This window comes from Diceros bicornis, chromosome 34 (genome assembly GCF_020826845.1).
Source record: "Diceros bicornis minor isolate mBicDic1 chromosome 34, mDicBic1.mat.cur, whole genome shotgun sequence".
Lineage (NCBI taxonomy): Eukaryota > Metazoa > Chordata > Mammalia > Perissodactyla > Rhinocerotidae > Diceros > Diceros bicornis.
In genome coordinates, this window is record NC_080773.1 from 22,495,014 (window position 1) to 22,518,257 (window position 23,244).

Here is a 23,244-nt window from a genome sequence, read left to right on the forward strand (position 1 = left end):
AAGGCTAGAACATCTCTCTCACTTGTCATGTGCTAGACACAGTGCTGAGCATGCCACACGCATGCCAGTCGGCCCCAGGAGGTCTGGGGTTTCTGTCTGTCTGGTTCACAGAGCTCAGCACAATAAATATTTGTTGAATTAATTATTGAATGCTGGCAGCCACCCTAGAAGGAACGTCCTGTTGTTTTCCCATTATTTCACATGCCGTATATTTTACCCTTTTAAAGTGGTTTTTAGCATATTCACAGAGTTGTGAACCATCGCCACAGTCAATTTTAGAAGATTTTCATCTCCCAAAAAGAAACCCATGCCCATCAGCAGTCACTCTCCATCCCCCTGCATTAGTTTTCGGGAGCCGCCATAACAAAGTACCACAAACTGGGATCTTAAACCACAGACATTGAAGGCCTCACAGTTCTGGAGGCCAGAAGTCCAAGATCAAGGTGTCGGCAGGCTTGGCCCCTTCCGAGGCTGAGGGAGAATCTGTTCCCTGCCCCTCTCCCAGCTCCTGTGGGTTTGCTGGCCATCTTTGGGCTTCCTTGGCTTGTAGGCGCACCACGCGGATCTCTGCCTCCGTCCTCTGCCACGGCCTTCTCCCTCTGTGCGTGTCTGTGTCCCAATTCCCCCTTTTTATAAGGACACCAGTTGTACTGGGTTAGGGCCCACTCTATGACCTCGTTTTAACTTTCTCACCTCTATAAAGACCCCATCTCCAAGTAAGGTCACATTCTGATGTACTAGGGGTTAGATTTCAACATATCTTTGGTGGGGACACAATTCAACCGCTAACACCTCCCTTCCCCATTTCCTATTAATTGTCGTTGTGAACTAGATCATACAAACAAAAGATCGCACAAAACACATCTGCCCAGATTAAATAATAATCAGAATTAAACAGCCATCCGGGTGCCCACCATCCACATTAGACTTCTGCTAGTGCCCCTTGTCCCTGTGCCCACCCACTGCATCCTCTTCCTCTCGTCCCGGACTCAACCACACTCTAAAATCTCCCATTAACCATTCTCTTAATTTATTATTCATTCTTTTAGCACCCAGAGTCACATCCCTAAGGAATAAAGCCTTTATTGTGCCTGCGTTTGGACCTTATAAAAATGAGCTCATTCTGTAAGCATTCTTCTAATACTTCTTTCTTTCACTAATATTCTATTTTTGAGATTGATATGGACATGAGGAGCGGTAGTTCGTTCATCAGGGTGTACTGCTGGACCATCCCCATTTTCCAGACGGGGATGGCGAGGCACAGAGAGGTGAAGGCGGCTGCCCGAGCTCACACGAGTGGAGCCAGAATTAGAACTTGAGCCGTGGAGTCACATCCTTAAAACTATGCCCTCCACTCCCATTAGAGAAAAATGAGAGTGTTTAGGAAGTCATTGGAATCCCCCCAAAAACACACACATACACATACACACACCACCCCCAGGCTCTCAGTACCCACCAAAATCTTATCCCTCTCCTTGATTTCCCCTGGTGACAGGGAGCTCCCCACCTCCCAAAGGCACGTACTATCCTTCTCCCTGTCTTCCACCCAGGCTGCTTTGGGAGTGGTGGGGCCTCAGTGCTTTGACTGGGAAGAGTCTTTGAAGTGGAGGAAGGCCAAGGAGACCAGACGCAGCTGAGAGGCTGCGAGGCCAGGCTGGGGCGGGGGGATTGGATATGAGACCATGAAGTCCCAGCTTCCACAGTCTCAGGATCCCCTAAGGCTCCCTCCCCTCCCCCTTCAGGCCCCAGGTGTGACTGCTCCCTGCTTTGCCTGCCCCGGGGTGCTGCACTCGCCCTCCTGGGGTTCCCCACACCTTGGTCAAGGGCCCTTTACAAAATGCTCCTCAGTTCCCAGCTAGAGGGCCCCAGCTGCCTTCTCCTGGGCCCAGCCTGATGCGCTCCTGGCCCCAAAGCTGCCCTACTTCTTCCCGACTGTACCATCAGAGCTGCAGAAGGGCGCAGATAGCACAGGGAAGCCCACCCATTGCACAGATGGGAAACTGAGACCCCAGATGGTGTGTGTGTGATTCTCTCAGCGACTCTGTGAGTGGTGTGCAGCTCAGAGTATTTGCGTCTGGATATGCAAATATGTCCTCAGGTGTATATAATCATATCTAACATATATAATGCCAGGCTCTGTTCTCAGCTTTAAATATCTTAACTCAGTGGTTTTCAAGCTTTTTTGTCTCAAGACTTCGTCTCATTCTTAGGGAAGACCAAAGAGCTTTAATTTTTGTTTTATAAGCCGTATCAGAAACTAAAACTGAAAATGTGGGGGCTGGCCCCATGGCCTAGTGGTTAACTTTGGCATGCTCTGCTTCAGTGGCCCGGGTTTGGTTCCCAGGCACGAGCCTACACCACTCATCAGCCATGCTGTGGTGGCGGCTCACATACAAAATAGAGGAAGATTGTCACAGATGTTAGCTCAGGGTCAATCTTCCTCAGCAAAAACAAAAAAAACCTGAGCATTTTTAAAGATAACATTCATTTTTAAGTAGCAATAATAAACCCAGTACAGATTAACATAAATAACATATTTTATGAAAAATATATTTTCCAACACAAAACACCTGAGTGAGAAGAGTGTCTTTTTTTGTGTGTGTGAGGAAGATCAGCCCTGAGCTAACATCTATGCCAATCCTCCCGGTTTTTTTTGCTGAGGAAGACCGGCCCTGAGCTAACATCCGTGCTTATCTTCCTCCACTTTATGTGGGAGGCCACCACAGCATGGCCTGACAAGTGGTGCGTTGGTGCGCGCCCGGGATCCGAACCTGGGCCGCCAGCAGCAGAGCGCTCGCACTTAACCGCTATGGCATGGGGCCAGGCCCAGAAGAGTGTCTTTATTTTACACTTTGGCAAATCTCTGTCAAGTCCGGCACAATAGAAGCCAGCTGGGCCCTCACGGCTGCTTCTGCATTCGGTGTGCTGTACATGCCATGCAGCTTCTGGAAAACTCCACCGGACCCTCAGGGGCAAGTGAAATGAAAAAGGCAGAAAATATTTCGGTACGAAAATTTGACCTAGCAGACCCCCTGAGACCCCTAGGTCACACTTTGAGAACCGCTGGATGCACTTATTCAGTGCTCACAACCATACTACCAGGCGTGTGCTAGGATTAAATTATCCGCATGTTACCGGGGAGCAAACTGAGGCCCACAGAGCTGAAGTCACTTGCCCAGGGTCACACAGCACTCAGTGGCAGAGCTGCGGTTGAACCACAGCCATCAGGCGCTTAACTCGGACAGGATCAGAGTGTGTGTGATCATAAATACATTGCATAGTATGAGTGCACCTGCCTGGGCCACACAGCCAGGAAGTAGTGTTAGATGGGAGCGTGATCGGCGCTTGAATCTCTACTCTGACAGCCTAACAAGCCTCTCTGGCGATAAACAGGGAAACATGATTGGCCGAGAGAACATCATCACCAAGCTCTCTAGTCTCTCCGTGCCTCAGTTTCCCTAGCTGTAAAATAGGTTTAGTAACAGAGCCCAGCTCAGAACCTAGCTATGAAAGGAAGGATTAACAGAACACAGTGATCCCTGCTTGTTAACCATGGTTATCAGGAGCGAGTTTAAGAGTGTTCCCATCGGCCAGTGCACACGACTGTTCAGCAGTGTATGCCTCAGTTTCCCCATCTGTCCAACCGGAGGCAGCTCCATGCTCTCTGCGAGCCCCTGCCTACCTGCCTCTCCTAAGACTCCTTCCCCGTTTTCCTTCATTGTATTGGGGGCTCCCAGGAGCGTTTAAGTGCTTGGAGACCCCCACCCCAGGCTGCTGAAGGGCGTTGGGGGAGAGAGATGTGGGATCTCCTATCAGAGTGGGGCAGGCCTGGCTCGGACAACTGGGTCCCCGTTCTCTGTGGGGGGGCGCTACGACCCCTGAGTTCCCATTGATGAGCTAATGGGGAGCTCGGATGTCAGGGTGCCGGTCCCTGCAGCCCTTGGTGGGGGCGAATTGAAGACCCCAGGATCCTGATCTCTGAAGTTCTTTGGATACCTGTGTCCCGGTCCCTGAGAGGCCCGGATGCCAAATCCTGGCCTTATAAGGGAGGGTGAGCTTGGGTGTGGGGTCCCCTCCTTGTCCGGGGGGAGAGGGTGAGCTGACACCCTGAAGTTCTCCCCTGGAAAAGGAGGGTCTCGAACGCCTGGATTTGTGTCTGGAGAGGGCACTGCCGTCTGGGTCTCCACCTCTAGAGGGGGCTCGGGTGCAGGGGCCCTGCCGTGTCCCCGCTAGGGCCCCGGGACGGGGTACAGAGCTAGTGCCCGGACTCCGGGGCTCCCCTCTCGGGGTGGGGAAGCCCCGATTCCGAGGTTATCTTTCCGGTGGGAGGGGGCTGGACCCCCGATGCTGGCGCGAAGTGAGGGGCTCGGACACCGAGCAGCCGGGGACTCGCTGGCTGGGAGCCCCCTACCGCGCACCAGGCGGGCGGGGCTGGCGCTGGGCGGGGCCGAGGGGGCGGAGACTCGGTGGGCGGGGCTCCGGCAGGCCCCGCCCCCTGCCCGCCGTCCGCGCATCTCCAAGTCCGCGAGGCCGCCGTGGGCGCGGGAACCGAGCGCCGTCCCCGCGCGCCCCGCCGAGCCCCGCGGCCCCGGGGTCTATGGGGCCGCCCCTCTGCGCCGCCCGGCCGGCCCCACGCCGCGCCCGGAGCCCGCCCCGCGGCCAGGTAACGAGGCTGGGGGTCCTGCGGAGAGGGGATGCCTGGCGGCTGGCATGAGGCGAGCGGGAACTCTTGGGTCCTACAGAAATGGGGGGCTGGAGCTCCAGTGTCCTGGGGGCCAGGGTGTGAGAAGCCTGTATCCCGAGGGTGGGGGAAGGGGCACACGGATGTTTGGGCGCGTCCTGGAGAAATAGGGGGCAGGGTGCCTGGACGCCAAGATCTAGGGCATCTGAACACCTGGTGGGGGAGGCTTGGGGGAGAGGGCGTCCTGGAGACTGGAAGCGGTGGGGGGTGGGGGGAGAGGGCGTCCTGAACGCCTAGTCCCGGAGAAGTGAAGACCTAATGGAACACCTTCCTGGTTCTGGGGGAGCTGGATACCAGGACACTGGGTCCTGAGCGTAGCGTCCACCCGGGGGGCGTCCTCGGGCCGAGGCTGTGGCTCCCACGCCCCGGTCTTCGGAGAGGAAGTTGTGGTTGCGGAGATTTGGCGGCCCGGACACGTGGCGCCACCTGCGAGGGGCTGGGGGTGGTCCTTGGGCAGAGCACGGGCTGGGGTCCCTGCCCTCCGCCCTCCTCCCTCCTCAGCCCAGCCTGGAAAATAGGCGCATCGCAGATGCGGGGAAGCAGACTCCTGGGATGGGCTGGGGGATGGATCCCCGGGGCAGAGGGCTCTGCGGGCTGGAGGGGGCGCGCCCGGGCCCGGCGAGGCGCGCGCCCCCCGCCCGCCTTGGGCATGCTTGGCACGCAGCGCGCGGGCCGGTCGGATCCGTATGCGCGCCGCGTGCGCCTATTGGTATGCGGGAGCCGGCCCGGCGCGGGCGTGAGGCGGGCGCGCTGGCGGGCGGCGCGGGGGAGGCGGCGGCGGGGCACGTCCGCGCCCTGAGCTTCGCCCGAGACCCGGCCAGGGTGACAGCTGCAGGCTCTGTGCCGGAGCCTCCAGGGAGGGGAAACTGAGGCACGCTCCAGCGCCAGCTCCGTGCTGGTACCCTGAGCTCCGCACGGGCCTCAGTTTCCCCGCGGATCTCCCGGGGGCCCCCTCTGGCTCCCTCCCACCGCAGGAGGCGCGGATCTCGAGACCCGCAGGCTGCTCCGGGCCCGCCTGAGCGGCCCCCGTGGAGATGGCGGCCCCCTATCCCGGCGGTGGCGGCGGAGGCGAGGCCAGACGCGGGGGAGGCCGAGGCGGCAGCATCGCGTGGGACTTTCTGCCCGGGCTCGTGGTCAAGGCCCCGCCCGGACCCTGGTGAGCAAAGCCCCGCCCCTCGGCCGTGGCCCCGCCCCCGAGGAGACGCCCGGGAGAATTCGCACCCATTTCTGCCCCGCCCCCCCAGGGGAGACGACACCCCGCTGTCCGCGTCCCCAGGGGGAATTCACAACCAGCCTTGTGCCCCGCCCCCTGGGGCTGGAATTTCTTACCCTGAGTTGCTCCCCCGTTGCTCTGTGACCCCCTCACTGCGTTCTGCTCCTAGCCCCCTTCCTCAAAATTCACACCCAACACGCTTCATCTCCCCCCTTCCACCCCCTTCCCCCGGGAACTGACACCCAAGGTTCTGTGCCCACGGCCAGGTGTACCATTCACACTCAAGTTCTGCCCCCACCTCCGGCGTGTAGAATCCACTCCCAACGTCCCGTCCCATCCCGAGGCCCCGGGAGGCGGCGCTCGCCCCCAGGCCCGGCACCCCTGAGCTCCGGGCCCGGCTGACGCCTCCTCCGCGCCGCCCGCCCAGCCTGCAGGCGCAGCGCAAGGAGAAGTCCCGGAACGCGGCGCGCTCGCGGCGCGGAAAGGAGAACCTGGAGTTCTTCGAGCTGGCCAAGCTGCTCCCGCTGCCCGGAGCCATCTCGAGCCAGCTGGACAAGGCGTCCATCGTGCGCCTCAGCGTCACCTACCTCCGCCTGCGCCGCTTCGCCGCGCTGGGGGCGCCGCCCTGGGGGCTGCGGGCCGCGGGGCCGCCGGCCGGCCTGGGTGAGTGCGCGTGCGCTGGGGGCGGGGGTCCCGGATCCAGAGGGACCACGGGGTTTGGAGTGAGTCAGACCTTTCGTGTCCGTATCACGTGGCTTCTGCTCTCCAAGCCTCAGTTTGTTCGTCTGCAAAATGGGCACACCAAGTAGGGACAATTTCATGAATTCTGGCCTAACCGAGGGCCTGCCAACAACCCCATCCCCACCACTAGGAACTGCTCTCATTTTTGTTAGAGCAGATGTATCGTTGTCACAAAAGAGACCCACAGCTCCATGAAGGGGACAGAGGGGACCCAGCCTCGGCCTCCCACGCACTGATGCGCAGGAAACCCGCGCACTCAGCCCTGCGGGGACCCAGGGGGGGCTCGAGGACTCTGGAGTCTGAATGCCCAGTTCGGGAAAGAGGTGGGGAGCGTGGGGGGGGGGGGTCAGATGGCGAGCTTCAGAAAGACTCGCCTGGGTCCTTGTCCCCACTCGGCCACTCCCCAGCGTGGCGTCCCCGGCTGGTCGCCTCACCTCTCTGCGGCTCATTTGTGAAATGGGAATCGTGATGACATGCCCCCTCTGAGGGTTGAGAAGTTGATCAACCAGGTCATATGTGCAAAGGCCCTGGGCACGCCTGGTGCAGAGCGAGCCATCAGTACGTAGGACTCTGGTTATCGATAGTTACCTTGCAGGGTGGCTGGGGGCTGCGCGTTATTGAGCGTCTGTGTGCCTGTTGCTGTTCTGAGCCCTGGCGACCCAGCAGGAAACTAACTAGAGGGCCGGCCCCGTGGCTTAGCGGTTAAGTGCGCGCGCTCGGCTGCTGGCGGCCCGGGTTTGGATCCCCTGAGTGCGCACAGACGCACCGCTTCTCCGGCCATGCTGAGGCCGCGTCCCACATACAGCAACTAGAAGGCTGTGCAACTAGACATACAACTATCTACTGGGGCTTTGGGGGAAAAAAATAAATTAAAAAAAAAAAAAAGAAACTAACTAGAGAACGTCCCGCCCTGGACAGGCCGCCATCCTAGTGGCCAAGACACAATAACGAAATAAACAAAGAAATACAATCTATAATATGTAAAACTATAGAATATGTAAAACACAGATATATATAGACACTTACTTTTATTATTATTCAGACTTTGTTATTGATAGATTCTCGGAAGTGTTATGTTATTGTTATTCTGTTTGACATATTATCGCTTTACTCTTATTACTAAAAGACAGTGAATAGGGTTAAGCTAAGGTCACAGGTGACAGGGCCAGACCACCCCCGGCCCCTCCCCCCCAGAAGAAGGGGTGTCCTTCAGGTGGGGTTGGAGGGGCTCCAATTCCCCTCCTGCCCCGGTCCCAGGGGGAGGGGGAGAGAAAATAGCATTGATTAAGCTCGCAATAAATCACCATTTAAATTTAAATAATCCGGCTTCCCAGGCGGTAATTAGGCGAATTGACTGGCGCCGAGAGAATGCGGCATTAGCGCGCTGATTACTGTCATTACTGCGAACAACATGTGCGCCGGCGGGGGATAAACATCTTGTCTATTGTCCCCGAGCCCCGGGGACAGGAGGGGGGGCTGAGAGAGCCCCGTTGAGCCCCCCCCATTGCCTGGATGGGTAACTGGGGCGGGTACGGCCGTGGACTCTCTCCCTTCCCTTCAAAATTAGGAACTTGGGGGTGTCTGCTGCTCTCCGGCGTCCCCAACAAGAGGCTGAGTGCCAGCTTCCATAGTTCAGATGGGGAAACTGAGTCAGAGAGCAGAGCATTGGGCCTCGCACTTTCCCAAGAGGAGGGGCCTCCCATGTCCTCCTCAATAATATTAATAATAATAATATGCATGTCGGACACTGCTGAGCACTGGAGACAAATGAACACGCTTGAGCCTCTCAAAAATCCTAGGAGGGTCAGGGCCTCAGTCTGCCATCTGTGAAATGGCACAACAGATGTTAAAGCCTAGCCGGGGCCTCTGAGTGGGAGGAGGAGATAGGCTTGATCTCATATCAGCATCCGTCATTCATTCAACAAATGCCTACTGAACACTTGCTCTGTGCCAGGCACTGTTCCACGTGCTGGTGACAGAGCAGGGAACAGGACAAAGTCCTGCCCTCAAGGGTGGGCCTATAAACCCTGTCCCCCACCTCGCTGATCTCATCTTTTCCCCTCTCACCTCTTCAACCCCCCCCCACACACTGGCCACCGTGCTGTTCCCCAGAGAAACATATTCCCACCCCAGGGCCTTTGCACTTGCCGTGCCTCCAGCAGGAACTCTCTTCCCTCTGAATGTCACCTCTTCCATAAGGCCATCTGTGACCATTCTGTGAAAAATGACAACCCCCCCCGCCCCCAGCACTCGCTGTCTTCCTGTCCCACCTCATTTCTTTCCATAGCACTTACCGTCATCAGACACTATGTATTTCTTATTTCTCTTGTTTATTGTGTGTTCCTCTCCCGCAGCACCTTGTTCCCTGAGCCTAGAATAGTGCCTGGGGCCCAGTAAGGACTCACTTCCACAGCTGGGCGACTGGAATGGAGTGAGGGGTGGAGTGAGGGGGACATCTTAATTCACAGGTCAGGCCCAGTCTCTCTGAGGAAGCGGCCTTGGAGCTGAGACTGGAAGGAGGTAGGGAGCAACTTCTGAGGAAAGCTGGAAGAAGAGCCAGCCAGGCAGGGGCAACAGCAAGTGCAAAGGTCCTGGGGCAGGCAGGAGTCAGCTTGCTGGGTGCAGGCCACAGCCACGAGGCCAGGGTGTCTGGAGAGGAGTAAGTGAGGCGGGGGGTGGTCAGCAGGCGCCTCGTGGGCCGTGGTGAGCCCTTTGGCTGTTACCCCAAGTCAGCCAGGAGCCACGGAGGTGGTGGGTGTAGGGGCGGAAGCAGGGAGCCCAGTGAGGAGGCGAGGGCAGTGGTCCAGGAGGGCAGGGGATGGAGGAGGCAGCCAGACCAGGGTGGGGACCGTGGGGTGAGAGGTGGCTGGATTCTGGTCATGCGGCCAGGGCACAGCTATGGGACTCGCAGAAAATGGACATAGGTGCAAGAGAAAGAGAGGGGTCAGGGCGGACAGCAAGGAACTATCTGGAAGGGTAGGGGTGCCCTGAGGTTATCCGTAGAATCCTGATGAGAATAGTGGCAGGACTCAGGAATTAGGCACCTACTCTATACAAACCCATTCCGCTCTATCGCTAGACCCATTTTACAGATGAGGCTGCGGAAAGTAGAGGTGGAAATGCCCCCTCCGGCCGCAGGCCTGCTCCAGGGAGCGGGGCACTCTGATTACGGTGGGTGGTTCCCTCTCGCAGGCTCCCGAAGGCTAATGACGTCCCAGCCCTTCCTCCCCGCTACCCCAGCCGGCAAATCCCTCAGGGTAATCGAGAATGGGAGGTCAAGGCCTGGGTTTCTCCCCTCTGTCCCTCAGTCCCCCTCTGTGTGTAAGGGATGATGATGGCTGGGACAATTTTTCTTCTCTAGCAGTCTCAGGCTCTGATAAAAAAAAACAAACAAACAAAAAAAAAAACTCAGCCAATGTTTGTTGAATGACTGAGTGATGGTTGGAGTCCGGCCGTGAGGAGGAGGCAGATCTGGGAGCAGTGAAGAGCGCCCTGCTGAGTTGAGGCATTTGGGGAGGAGAGGAGGGAACCCAGGGGGAGGAGTCGGGGAGTTGGCAGGTTCGGGGATGGGGAGGCTGGGGGAGATCATTGGCATCAGTCAGCGATGGGGACAGACCCCAGGGCTCCGGTCCCAGGGCTGGGGGACCCGGGATGGGGGAACAGCAATGGCTGAGCCCTCCCCCTACACACCCATCCCGACGTGCCCATTAACGCTGTTAATTGCAGCCTGTTCGGTCTGACCCGGGCTGATCCTGTGAGAGGGAAAATGAAGGAATTAGCAAAAATGACAGGGGAAAATTGCGACAATTAACAGGCGGCATTGTTCCTGCCTGTCACCCGGCTGGTTCACGCTGCATCTCGGGGGAGGGGTCCCCATCAACGCCCCCCCCCGGAGTTATTGTTCCTGGAGCTCCAGCGGGGGTGGAAAAAGGATGTGAACGGCGGGAGGATGTTGGGGTGCTCCTGGGAGGAGGCGGCGTGGCCTGGCCGGCAGGGGGCTGGGGGCGGGGCTCGGGGACCGCGTGGCGATTGGGAGGAGGGGGCAGAGTTTCGCCGCCCGGTGTTTTGATGGTCTGGAAGTAACAATAGTGATCACACTATTGATGCTAATGCCAGCTCTGTGTTGCCGAGCATCTGCTGGGCGCCAAGCCGGTGCTGGCCCTTTCTGGTCCTTAAGCTGCCTGAGTGCTTATCCAGCCTGTGAGGTCAGCGCTCTTAGCAAACCCACTTGACAGAGGAGAAAACCGAGGCACAGAGAGGTGAAGGGGCTGGTCCCAGGGCACACAGCCAGGGAGGGACAGCGCTGGGGCTGGACAACAGACCTGGGCCCTTAGCCCTGCAGGAGCCATGCGCTTGCGGACCCCCGAGGTCACAGAGTCCTTCCCCTAGCTCCCCGGTCTGGGCGCGGGGACCCTTGGGGGGGTCAGGGAGGGGGTGCTGGGTGGGAACAGGGTCCAGGCCCCCTGGACCTCTGCCCACCCACAGCACAGGTGTCCGGAGCCCTCTGCTCCTGCCTGTGGGGGCTGGGTCAGGGGACCGGGGCTCTCTCTGCCTCTGCCTCATTCACCATCTGTCTTTCCACCACTGGCTTCTCTGTATCCCTCTCTGTGTATCTCTTTTCTTCTGTCTCTCCATGTCGTTATGTCTCTCTGCCTTTGTCTCTTTCTGTCTCTCTACCCCTGCCTCAATTTCTCTGTCTATATATGTCTCTGTTCCCTATCTCTCTCTTTTTTTAATTATTGAGCTCAAATTTACATAGCATAAAAGTCACCATTTTAAAGCATGCAGTTCAGTGGCATTTAGTACAGGCACAATGTTGTGCAACCATCACTTCTGTCTAGTTCCAGAACATTTTCACCACCCCCAATAAAACCTTGTAGCCATTAGTAGTCACTCCCCAGACCCTCCACCCCTACCCCAGCCCCTGGCAACAGCTAATCTATGTTTTGTCCCATGGATTTGCCTATTCTGGAGATTTCATATAAATAGAATCATACACAGTCTTTTGTGTCTGGCTTCTTTCACTCAGCATCATGTTTTCAAGGGTCATCCATGTGGTAGCATCTACCAGTACTTTTCATGGCTGCATAATATTCCCTTGTATGGATATACCACATTTTGTTTATCCAGTCCTCAGTTGATGGACACTTGGGTTGTTTCCACTTTTGGGCCATTATAAATAATTCTGCTATGAACATTCATACTCAAATCTTTGCTAGAGCACCTGTTTTCAGTTCCTTTGGGTCTATACCTAGGAGTGGAATTGCTGGGTCATATGATAACTCTGTGTGTAACTTATTGAGGAACCGCCAAACTGTTTTCCAGAGCAGCTGCACCATTGTACATTCCCACCAGCGATGCGTGGGGCTTCCTATTTCCCATCACCCTCATCAACACTTCTTTTCTTTTCTTTTCTAGTCATCCTAGTGGGTGTGAAGTGGCCTCTCATTGTGGTTTTGATTTGCGTCTTGCTACTGATGTTGAGCATCTTTTCATGTGCTTATTGGCCGTTTGTCTATCTTCTTTGGAGAAATGTCTATTCAAGTCCTTTGCCCATTTTTGAATTGGGTTGTTTGTCTTTTTGTTGAATGGTAACGTCTTTCTTTCTCTAGTCCATTATGTCTCTCTGTCCATCTATTTGTCTCCCTGTGTCTTTGTCTCTCAGTATCTCTGTCTCTCCCTCTCTGTCTGTCTGTCTGTCTCTCTTTCCTTTTCAGTCTCCTCTCTGTCTCCTTCTTATCCTTCAGGTCTGAGCTCAAACGCTCCCTCCTCCCATGGGCCTTACCCCATTCTTCTTTATTCACACCATCTATTCAATTCTCCATAGCACTGGCCACTGATGATAATTCTATATTTGTTCGTTGCTTGCCTGTTTATCTGCCCCTGGCCTGGGTGCCCTGTGAGGGCAGGACTGGGCTCTCCCGGTCACCTCTGTGTCCCCAGCACTACTTAGCACAGGGCCCAGTACACGGTTGGTGCTCAGGGCAAGTTTGTGGAATGAATGAATGGATGAATGAATGAATCCCTTTCTGCATCTCCTGGTGTCTCTCTGTCTCTGTGTGTCTCAGTCTGTCTGTCTGTCTGTCTGTCTGACCCACCTCTGCCCCTTCCACTCTTTCCCACACCCCGTGTCTCTCCCCCCAGGGCCCAGGGCCCCCAGTACCCCAAGATGGCTGCAGGCCTGGGGCCACGAGAGGGAGGTCTGTAGCCTGGCTCCCTGGGGGCCTGCGCAGAAGGCCAGGGGTCAGCCAGAGCAACAGGCCCCGGCCTCACCCCTGTCTCTGCCCCCAGCCCCAGGCCGCAGGGGCCCCGTGGCACTGGTCTCCGAAGTCTTCGAACGGCACCTGGGAGGACACATTTTGCAGGTGAGGCCCCTTCCCTGCCGCTGCTCCTTGCTGCCACCTGGTGGCCGCCTCCAGAGAACAGCGCCCTTTTCTCCAGCTTCCATTCCGTGGGGAGCCCCAGGCTGGGAGGGTGAATTCTCCGGCTCCCCCTCCTACCTGCCCCTTTCGAGGACCACCAAAGCCCCCTCCCCACCCAGAATAATCCATCCTAGGCAGAGATCCAGATTTCAGAACCTCTTACCACTTGCCAGCTGAACAGACTGATGCCAGGCCCTTCTCTCCCGGTCCCTCTCTCTCCCCATTCTAGTCCCTGGACGGCTTCGTGTTTGCCTTGAACCAGGAAGGGAAGTTCCTCTACATCTCAGAGACGGTCTCCATTTATCTGGGCCTCTCACAGGTAAGGGGCGTGCAGCGGGCTGGCTGGGCTGCCTCAGCCACCAACTCCCTTGCTGGCCCATGCCTGCCCTTTCTCCTGGCCTCCCCATCCCAGCATGAAAATGGACTGAATCTGTGCTTCCCAAAGTGTGTTCCTTGGAACCCCACATGGCACCGAATATATGGCCCCTCCTCACAGGCAGAGGAGGGTTATTAAAGTAACAGGTCAATCTGAAGAAAGCAAATGAGCAGAAAGACCAGTTTGCCCACGAGTGGTTCCCCAAATGTACTGTATTTGCCAAAACTTGTTTCTTCTAACAATTGTAAAGGCTTACAGCAATTCGTATTGGACGGGCTTGGGTGTTGCCGGCTGCGGGTGATTTCCTGTGGCATTTGAGTGGACTGGCTTTCGTTTTGCCTTTATTCCAGCCCACTGTTTCTGCCCCAGCTCACGCAACTGGTGGCCGAATGGTAAAAGGAGGGCAGGGGGGAGCTGAAAGCCCCATCCCTGGAGTCCTGGCTCCTTGTGACATCTTGGGCTTTGCCAATCTACTCAACACAAATTGCTCTCAGTTCTTATCGTTTTTACAGAGATTTTGGCAAATGGTAAAATTAGAAAATTCGGTGTGTTGGTGTTTGGCCTGTGCGAGCAGCTTTTCAGTGAGTCGTTAGAGATTCCTGGAGGAGGAAGGCTCTGAAGGAAGGGGCATATCGACAAGAGGAAGGGAGGGAGGATGAGTGGAGGAAAGGGCTTAATGAGGGGGAGGAGTTCAGAGGGATGAGGGATAGAGGGAGGCCTGTGACCCCAAGCCAGGGAGCAGTGGAGCCGTGGGAAGCTTCTGAGAGGAGGAGGGTGTTCAGATGAGTAACTTGTGGGGACTGGAGGTGAAGACCAGTGAGGATGCGGGGCAGGAACGCAGTGGGGAGAAGATGGGCGCCTGGACTGGGGAGGCGTAGAGAGAAGGGGACTGCAGGGAGAGACCTGGGGAGTCAAATTGAATGGAAAAGTCTGTCTGATTGAAAGGTTCTAACTCTCTAAAGAGTTCGAGGGGCTGGCCCCGTGGTGTAGTGGTTAAGTGTGCGCGCTCTGCTGCTGGTGGCCCAGGTTTGGATCCCAGGCGTGCAGCGACACACCGCTTGTCTGGCTATGCTGTGGCGGCGTCCCATATAAAGTGGACGAAGATGAGCACAGATGTTAGCCCAGGGCCAGTCTTCCTCAGCAAAAAGAGGAGGATTGGCATCAGATGTTAGCTCAGGGCTGATCTTCCTCACAAAAAAAAAAAAAAAGTTCGAGAACCATTCCACTGCTTGTGTCCTGAGTTCCATTCCTGCTGAGACATCGTGTGATTCATTTCAGGACACAGTTGTTTGCTGTACGGAGGGGGGAATGAGTATGTGGGAGCTGGGTAAATGGAGGCTATGACATTCCCCCATCCCAACCCCCTACACGGCTCCTTCTTAATAGAGTAGGAAGGGGCAGAACATACTTAATAGCTATTGAGTTTAAAGTGGGAGGGCATGAGAAAAGCCTAAGTTTGTATCCTCTTTTAAAAAGGTTAAAAAAAAAAGAAGAAGAAAATTCTAATAAATACAAAGGCTAGCATGAAGCGCGCCTGCGTGTAGGCGAGTGAGCCAGAGGCTGACTGGGCGGGCGAGTGACTGCGCGCGCACCTCACCCGGCCCCTGCATTCCCCCCCGTCGCCGGCAGGTGGAGCTGACGGGCAGCAGCGTCTTTGACTACATCCATCCGGGGGACCACTCCGAGGTGCTGGAGCAACTGGGGCTGCGGGCCCCCACCCCCGGGCCCCCCACCCCACCTTCCGTCCCGTCCTCTTCCTCCTCCTCCTCCTCCTCGCTTGCGGATACCCCCGAGATCGGTAATTCCAGGGGCCCCAGAGAATGAGGGCTGAGGGTAGATCAGGGGACACCGGGTCTGCTGTATCCAGCCATGTTTCATTTATACAAAAACTCGTTAAGAGTTGTGCAAAGCAAGTTTTTGTAAAATGAATCAAAGTCTAAACTGAGGCAGGAGATTTGGCTCCCTAAAATTGCCTGGCTACGCGAGATGTGAGCCTTAGAAAGACCACTCTGGCTGCTCAGAGGTGCCCATGAGCAGCAGAGGGAACCAGACTGGTAAATACCAACGACGCCCGCTTATTAGGCACTTACACATGCTGTGCCTTTAAGCACATAATTTCATGAATCCTAACCCCAACCCCACAAAGCAGGAACTATTACTAGCTCCATTTTCCAGAGGAGGAAACTGAGGCACAGCACAGAGAGGTTAAGTTAATTGCCCCAGGCCACACAGCTAGAAGAGGCTGAGTTGGACTCCAGCCTGGGTTTGTCTGGCTCCAGGATCTGTGCTTCTAACCCTTCTCTCCCCTGGAAAATTCCAACAACATCCAGGCTATCAGCAGTGCTGGCAAGTTTGGGAGATGTTTGTGAGACTGTCAGGGAGGGTGACTGTGTTTGCACCTAAGTTTGAGGCCTGGGGTCATCTGTGTGAGCATATTTTTAAGACTGTCTCAAGGGGGTTTATGGAATAATCTGTATTTGTGAGTCTTATTTGTTGCTATACCCCGAGCCCCTGCTCTGTGCCCAGCCCTGTGCTGGGAGGGCTGGCAACACAGTCGTGACAAGAGCCCAGCCCCACCCTCCCAGGACCCACAGTCCAGTGGGGGAGACTCACCCATCCCCAGAGAGTGACGACACAGAGTGGGCAGGCTGGGATGCGAGACCCCAGAGCAAGTGGCTGACCCAGCCTGGGGGTTAGGGAGGGCTTCCTGGAGGAGGAGACGTCTGACCTGGCCCAAATTTTTAGGTGAGGAGCTGGGCTTTCTCCCAGAAGTCCTAGGGAGCCATGGCAGGTTCAGAGCAGGGGAGGGACAAGGTGGGACCTGAGCTTTAGAAAGACCCGGCTGGCTGGCTGGCTGCTGCTCGGAGGGGGCGTTAGTGTACAAGGTCCGTGAGTTTCTCTGAGTGGCCATGACCCCATGTCCGGCTGGCTCTGCAGGGGACAGAGGTGGCCCGTGCGGTTCCTCTTCAGGACCCCGTAACCTCCCTTCACTCTCCGCCCCAGAGACCAGCCCCGCCGAGGCGCCCGCCTCCTCCTGGGTGCAGGAGCGCTCGTTCTTCATCCGCATGAAATCCACCCTCACCAAGAGGGGGCTGCACGTGAAGGCCTCAGGGTACAAGGTGGGTGTGAGCCCTTTGGTCCCCTCCCCGGCCCGGGGGTGGGAGGCTCCTGCAGTCCCGCCTGCCATATCCCCGTGCCACAGCGCCTGAGGGTGACAGCCGGAGCCAGGCCCCGCCTCCAGCCACGCCCACCGCCTGCAGGTCATCCACGTGACCGGCCGCCTGCGGGCCCGCGCCCTGGGCCTCGTGGCCCTCGGCCACACGTTGCCCCCGGCGCCGCTGGCTGAGCTGCCGCTCCACGGACACATGATCGTCTTCCGGCTCAGCCTGGGTCTCACCATCCTTGCTTGTGAGAGCAGGTACCGGGCTTGGGGCTGAGGCGGGCGGAGGGGGGCGCACAGAAGTCAGGGGGCGCATCGGTCTGTGGCCTGGGGCACTGGGGAGCCATGGGAGGCGGCAGAGCAGCGGAGCACCGGGGATGACCGGAAGAAGGAGTGAAGGCAGAGGCTGGGGCGGAGCCTTTGGGGCTGGAGGGGGCGCTGCGCTTGATTCTGAGGCCCAAGCCCTCCGTCCGCAGAGCGCCGCCCACCCCCCCATCCCATTTCTCTCTCGGCCTCTCTGGGCTCTCGTCTCTTATCCACTCTCTCCTGCACCACGCAGGGGGGCGAAATTCGGTGAACTAGTCCCCACACTCTGAGCATCTCCGGAGTACCTGGGCCACCCCACACCCAGGAGTGCCAGCTGCCTGAGTGCCCATAGTCACCCCAGGAGGGTCACTATTATTGTAAATATTCTCACGCCCATTATACAGAGCGGAAAACTGAGGGACAGAGCACTCCAGAGCAAGGGTTTGGACCCTGGGTGATTTTGGAGCCCACTCTGCCTCTTTTTCCCCACTCCCTGGTCTCGGACCCCTCCTCCCTTCCTCTGTCTGTCACCCCCTGCCCTCAGAGTCAGCGACCACATGGACCTGGGGCCCTCGGAGCTGGTGGGCCGCAGCTGCTACCAGTTTGTCCACGGACAGGATGCAGCCAGGATCCGCCAAAGCCACCTGGACCGTGAGAACCCCTCACCCCAGACCTGAGTACTCCCAATGCCCCGCTGCCTGGAAGTCCTTCTTCGGGGCTGACCACAGTCCCTCCTGCTGCCAACTCCAGGAGCTCAACTCAGTCCAGCAAGAGCAACAAAGAGACTCTGAGCAATGGCTCAGGATGTGGGGTGGGAGTCAGGGGGCCTGGGGGTCTCTTGGACCCACCCTTAAAAATCCAGGGGCCTTGATGCTGGCTTACCTCTGCCTTTCTGACTCTGGCTGTCTCTCTCTCTCCTTTGGCCTTTCTCTCTGCTCCCCACGGTCTCCCCCTTTCTGTCCCCCATGTCTCCCCGTCTCTCTCCGCACTCGTCTCCCTGTGTCTCCGCACCTGTCTCCCCATCTGTCTCCGCACCTGTCTCCCCATCTGTCTCCGCACCTGTCTCCCCTCCGCCCATCCCCTGTCCGCCCCCTCCCTGTGTCCCGCCTCTCCCCCTCTGCCCGTCGCCCCTCCCCGCCCCCGCCTCTGTGGCCCCTGGGCGGGGCCCAGTGCTGGACAAGGGTCAGGTGATGACCGGTTACTACCGCTGGCTGCAGCGCGCCGGGGGCTTCGTGTGGCTGCAGTCCGTGGCCACCGTGGCCGTGAGCGGGAAGAGCCCTGGGGAGCGCCACGTGCTCTGGGTCAGCTATGTGCTCAGGTGAGGATCGCGCCCCCCCATCCCACAGGGGGCTCGGAACCCCCTCCCGAAGATTCTCCCCACCTCAGTGTAGGAGCTCTTCAGGGAGGGCTGCTAGAAGAGGACAAGCCCCGAGGGGTTTGAAAACATGAAGGGGAGAGGGGGACAATGAGGAGAGGCCTGGAGGCGGGAGGCAGAGAGCAGTGGGGCAGGAGTGACACTCTCTCCTAGGGAGGCAGGTTCGAAGCAGCCTCGGGCCGACCTTGAGGGGCTGGACTTGATTCCGGGCACTGGGGAGCCATGGCAGGCTCTCACCGGGGGAGGGCCACAGAGCAGAGCGACGGACGGAAAGAAGCTAGAGGTGGGAAGAGCATTCCAGGCTGAGGGCACAGCCTCGGCAAAGGCTCAGAGCAACCACCGACCAGTCCAAGGAACTCAAGGGAGCGCTCGGGGCTGGAGTGGTCGTGAGAGACGAACCTGAGGAGGATGGTGGGGGCACTGGGGAGCCGTGGAGCGGCTAAGGCTGGGAGGGTCACAGTCAGATCCGCTTTTTGGACAGAGCCCTCTGGCTGCCGTGAAGAGGGGATCTGAGGGACACGGCAGGGGCTGGGAGACCAGGGAGCAGGGGTGGTGGGTCCTGGGAATGGCTGGCAGTACAGGTGGGGGAGGGGAGGCAGCCGTCCACTGCCCCCCCAGGCCTCTGGCTTTGCTGGGCCTGGATCCGGGCCTCTGAGAGGACAGCAGGTTTGGAAGGAAGATGCTGAGGTCAGATGAGCAGGAGGTGCCCGGGGGACACGTAGGTGGGGACATCCGGGGGCCACGGGCTGCACAGGTCTGGCCTCAGGAGACAGGGCCAAGCTGGGCTAGAAGCCAGCTTGGAGTTTGGGGGTCCAGGGATGAGGCATAAGTGCCTGGGGGTGCGGGCTCTACAGTCACTGGAGGGGGGAGGGGTCTACACTCGCAGAGGGGGAGGGGAAGTCTACACTTGCAAGACTGGGGGGCAGGAGGGAGCCCACCCTCACCAGAGGCTGGGTGGCGCGGGACCCCTGGCTCCCAACCCCATCTGTCTTGTCCCAGCCGAGCCGAGGGCAGCCAGACACCTCTGGACGCCTTCCAGCTTGCAGCCAGTGTGGCCCATGAGGAAGTGCCCAGCCCGGAGCCAGAGCCCACAGGTGAGCCCCACCGCGCACCCCAACCCCGGAGGGGCTCCGAGCGGCCTCTGGGACCTGCGCTGTCCAGTCCAGAAGCCGCTAGCCACATGCGGCTGTTTACATAACAATTCAAATTAAAAACTCAGTTTCTCAGTCGTCGTCACATCTCAAGGGCTCAGTCGCCGTATGTGGCCAGTGGCTAATGTGTCGGATGGCGCAGATGCGGGACATTTCCATCAAAACCACCCCAGCTGAGACCCACAGGTCCAGACGGCAGAGCACAGCTCCACTCCACAGATGGGAAGACTGAGGGCTGGGGACGCGCGCACACAGGCCCTTCCGGATCCTTCTCTTCCAGAGCCAGAGCCTCCAGCGGAAGGGAAGCAGGCTGCACCCTCGGCCAAGGATGAGGAGGCCCCCCAGACCCGGGGCAAAGGCATCAAAGTGGAGCCCGGGCCCGGGGACACTAAAGACCCGGAGGACAGTGGGGACGAGGAACCGTCCAGCCAGCCAGCCCCGCTGCGGCCTGAGTTCACCTCCGTCATCCGGGCGGGGGCCCTGAAGCAGGACCTGGCGCGGCCGTGGGGCCTGGCGCCCCCTGGGGGCCCGCCCCCTGCCCTGCTGCACGCCGGCTTCCTGCCGCCCGGCGTCCGGGGCCTGTGCACGCCGGGCACCATCCGCTACGGCCCCGCGGAGCTGGGCTTCGTGTACCCACACCTGCAGAGGCTGGGCCCCGGCCCCGCCTTCCCCGAGGCCTTCTACCCCACGCTGGGCCTGCCCTACGCGGGGCCCCCGGGCACCAGGGTGCCGCGGAAGGGGGACTGAGGACTGGGAGAGGCGCCTGCAGACTGGACTCTGGGGATGCGTGGGGCCCAAGGGGCCAGGGCTCTCAGCCCCATCGGCCCTGCCTGAGAATGAAACACCTGCCCCGCCCTGTGGCTCCGTCTCTGGGCGCCGTGGAGCTCCTCTCTCCTTCCTTCTCCTTCTTGGTGACTCCACCTGCCTCTGTCGCCTCCCAGGCCACCTGTCCCTTCCCTCCCCCCGCGCTCCATGCCCCTCCAGGCCCAGCCTTCCCCGGGTAGCAGGAACCACACGGGGAATCGGGAGCGAGGGAAGGGTCAGGTTTTAATGTCCCGGCCGTCCAGCGCCCGGCCCGGCCCCGCGGCCCGCTGCTCACTCGGGCGGGGGCCGGCCCGCGTCATCGGGGCCCTCGGCGGCGGCCGTCCCGTCGTCCTCGGGCACCAGCTCCACGTCCAGCTCCAGCTGGCCCATGTAGAGGCCCACGGCACAGGCCCAGAGCAGGCCGGCGGCCAGCACGGCGCCCACGCCCGCCGCCGCGCCCCCCAGCGAGAGCTGCATGGGCCCGCGCAGCGCCGCCAGGCCCACCACGTAGGAGGCGCCGCCCCACACCACGCACAGGCCGCCCAGCAGGAAGAAGCCTGTGGAGGGGGCGGAGGCCGCGTCAGTGGAGGGCACCCGAGGGCCTGGGCCCGGGCTGGGGCTGCGACGCGTGGGGGGGCGGAGGCCAGGGTCAGGGAGCCAGGTCCCGGGCACCGGGGGCGTCAGTGGACTGAGATGCAGTTAGACAGGGGATGGGGCAAACTCAAGGGCAGAGGAGGGGTCAGGCCAGGACAGAGCCAAGGTCGGGGGCCTGAGAAGGAATCAGGAGGTGTCTAGACTTGGAGGTGGGGTCCAGGATCAGAGGAGGGGTGGGGGGCTGGTCTCAGAGCAAAGAGGGTTGGAGAGGCAGAAGCAGGGCCAAGCCGGGGGTGGGCCAGCATGAGGGGCTGCGACCAGGACCCTCACTTTGTTGAGATATTGGATTGGAGGGAGTGAAGACCCCCAGCCATGCCCTGGGCCACCCCCTCAGGTAGGGGTGAGGTACCACCTCAAGAGGTGGGGGGTGGGGCAGGTGGAAGGCCCACAGAAGTGAGGGTGAGGGGTCTTCTGGTGGGGGAAGGATGAGGGGTTTTACACTTACTATGGGGGGATGGAGCAGGACGCAATCTACACTAACCAGGGAGGGGGGCTCTATTTTCCCCAGTAGGGGAGGGGGGGGCGACAGTGGGGGTCTGCACTCACCATAGGCGGCTTCCCGACCCATGTCACTCTGCATGAAGGAGATGACCCCGATGCCTGAGGCCAGGAGGCCATTGCGGAACCAGGAGAGGAAGGCTGGAGGGAGGGGGCAGAGGAGGGGACAGAAATCAGCATCAGCCCAAACCTTATCCCCAGACCCCTCAGCCCAGACAGTGAAACTGAGAGGCTTCATCTCATCCCACCACCCCCTCCCACCCCACATCCCCACCTCTTCCTGGCGGGCCCCCCACATAATCCTATCCCCCCAAACCCTCTCTCCCCTCCCTCCCTCTCCCCCAAACTCTGCAACACCAAAGATTCAAGAGTCTCTCTAGAAGCTAGGACCGAAATTGCAGAACCTAAGACCCCAAGAGGGCATCTTGGTCAACCCCCTCCCCACATGTGTATCCCCACGGGTCGCCCCGCACACTTCCCCTCGGACCCCGGGACAAACAGCTCCCCCACCCCAGGCCTCTCTCCAGCCTCCCTCTTCAGTTTTCCTCAAAAAACTACCCCTACGTCTGCAACCGAGCGTGTCCTTCCTTGACGTCATTCACATCCTTTCAAGTCTCAGGTGTGGCGCTAACGGGCCAGTGGGGTTACAAGCCCCCGACCCCTACCCCATCCTCTCTAGATGACCCGTCCTTTCCCATCCAGGCTCCGCCCCCCATAAGGCCCCTCCCCCCGCAGCCTGGATCACCTCGCCCTCCAATCAGCCCCGAGCTTTTCTCCTATTGGTTGTTCTTCCTCCAATCGGGAACTTGCCCCTTTTCTGTGGGGATCCACACTCCCGCCTTATGCAGTAGTGGTCTCTGTAATCTGAACTGGCCTCTCCAAAGCGGACCCCTCTTGTAAGCCACTCTCTTGCCCTGAGCCCTCTTTGGAAGCCTCCCTCATGCGGACAGCGCAATTGTATGAAGCTGCCCGTCCTAGCCCGACCAGCCTCTCCGCTGCCCACTGCACCCCACTAACCTGGACCCACTGTCCCATCCGCAAGCCCTTCTATGCGGACACGCTGCGCTCCTGCAGCCTGCACTTCCCTGCGCTTACACGGAAGCCTTTCTCCCTCCTGAGCCCGGGCCCTGCTCCAGCAGAAGCCCCGCCCCTGTCCCCCACACGCGCGCGGGCAGCTCGGCTCTCCAGACCCCTCGCCCACCCGGGCCGACCCCAGCCCCAGCCCGGGTCCCAGACCTGTCTCATGCGCCTTCCGGAGCAGCCAGGCGTCCGCGCGGTCCAGCTCGGACACGGAGGGCGGCGAGGCCCCTGCACGGGGGCCGTGGCCGGGGGCGAAGGACCCCCGGGCGCCCCCGCTCCGGGGCCGCGGAGGCGGCAGCAGCACCCTCCTGAAGCGGAGTCGGGCCAGGCGGGCGGCCCGAGCCCACCACCAGCCTCCTCCCATGGTTCGCACCAAGGCCGCCGCTAAACGCCCCGCCCCACGGGCCGCCCGTAGGCTGAACCACACGTCAGTCAGGCTCAGAGGCTTATCCATTGGTTGGGCGCGCGCCACTCAGGCCCAGTGCGTACTGTCCATTGGTCAGAACAGCGGTGATTCCCTCCTCTGTCATTTGTGCCGGTACTGCGCGTCCCACCTTACTTCTGCCGCTGGACTACGAATCCCGGCGCTCATTGCGCCAAGGGGTAGGCCGGTCTTCAGAAGCCAGAGGCGCGATGTCTGCTGGGCCTTGTATTAATAACGTTAATCATTCCAATGGTCAAAAATCAAAAACAAAACAAAACTCACAGTGCTTAATATATAAC

General features: G+C 59.2%; 2 protein-coding genes across 2 annotated transcripts; one reads left to right on the forward strand and one right to left on the reverse strand.

The window, feature by feature from the left end:
- The first annotated feature begins 4,991 nt into the window (after positions 1-4,991).
- Positions 4,992-20,538, forward strand: NPAS1 (neuronal PAS domain protein 1). The gene is made up of 11 exons (XM_058529685.1): positions 4,992-5,897; positions 6,382-6,617; positions 12,987-13,060; positions 13,347-13,436; positions 15,123-15,291; positions 16,497-16,612; positions 16,754-16,911; positions 17,504-17,610; positions 18,130-18,277; positions 19,334-19,428; positions 19,766-20,538. Exons 1-11 carry the CDS (start codon positions 5,776-5,778, stop codon positions 20,230-20,232), a joined length of 1,782 nt encoding a protein of 593 aa, XP_058385668.1. The 5' UTR covers positions 4,992-5,775; the 3' UTR covers positions 20,233-20,538.
- TMEM160 (transmembrane protein 160) lies at positions 20,514-22,892 on the reverse strand. The gene is made up of 3 exons (XM_058529686.1): positions 22,678-22,892; positions 21,490-21,582; positions 20,514-20,846 (listed from the first exon to the last, which is right to left on the reverse strand). Exons 1-3 carry the CDS (start codon positions 22,883-22,885, stop codon positions 20,581-20,583), a joined length of 567 nt encoding a protein of 188 aa, XP_058385669.1. The 5' UTR covers positions 22,886-22,892; the 3' UTR covers positions 20,514-20,580.
- Between the last annotated feature and the right edge of the window lie 352 nt (positions 22,893-23,244).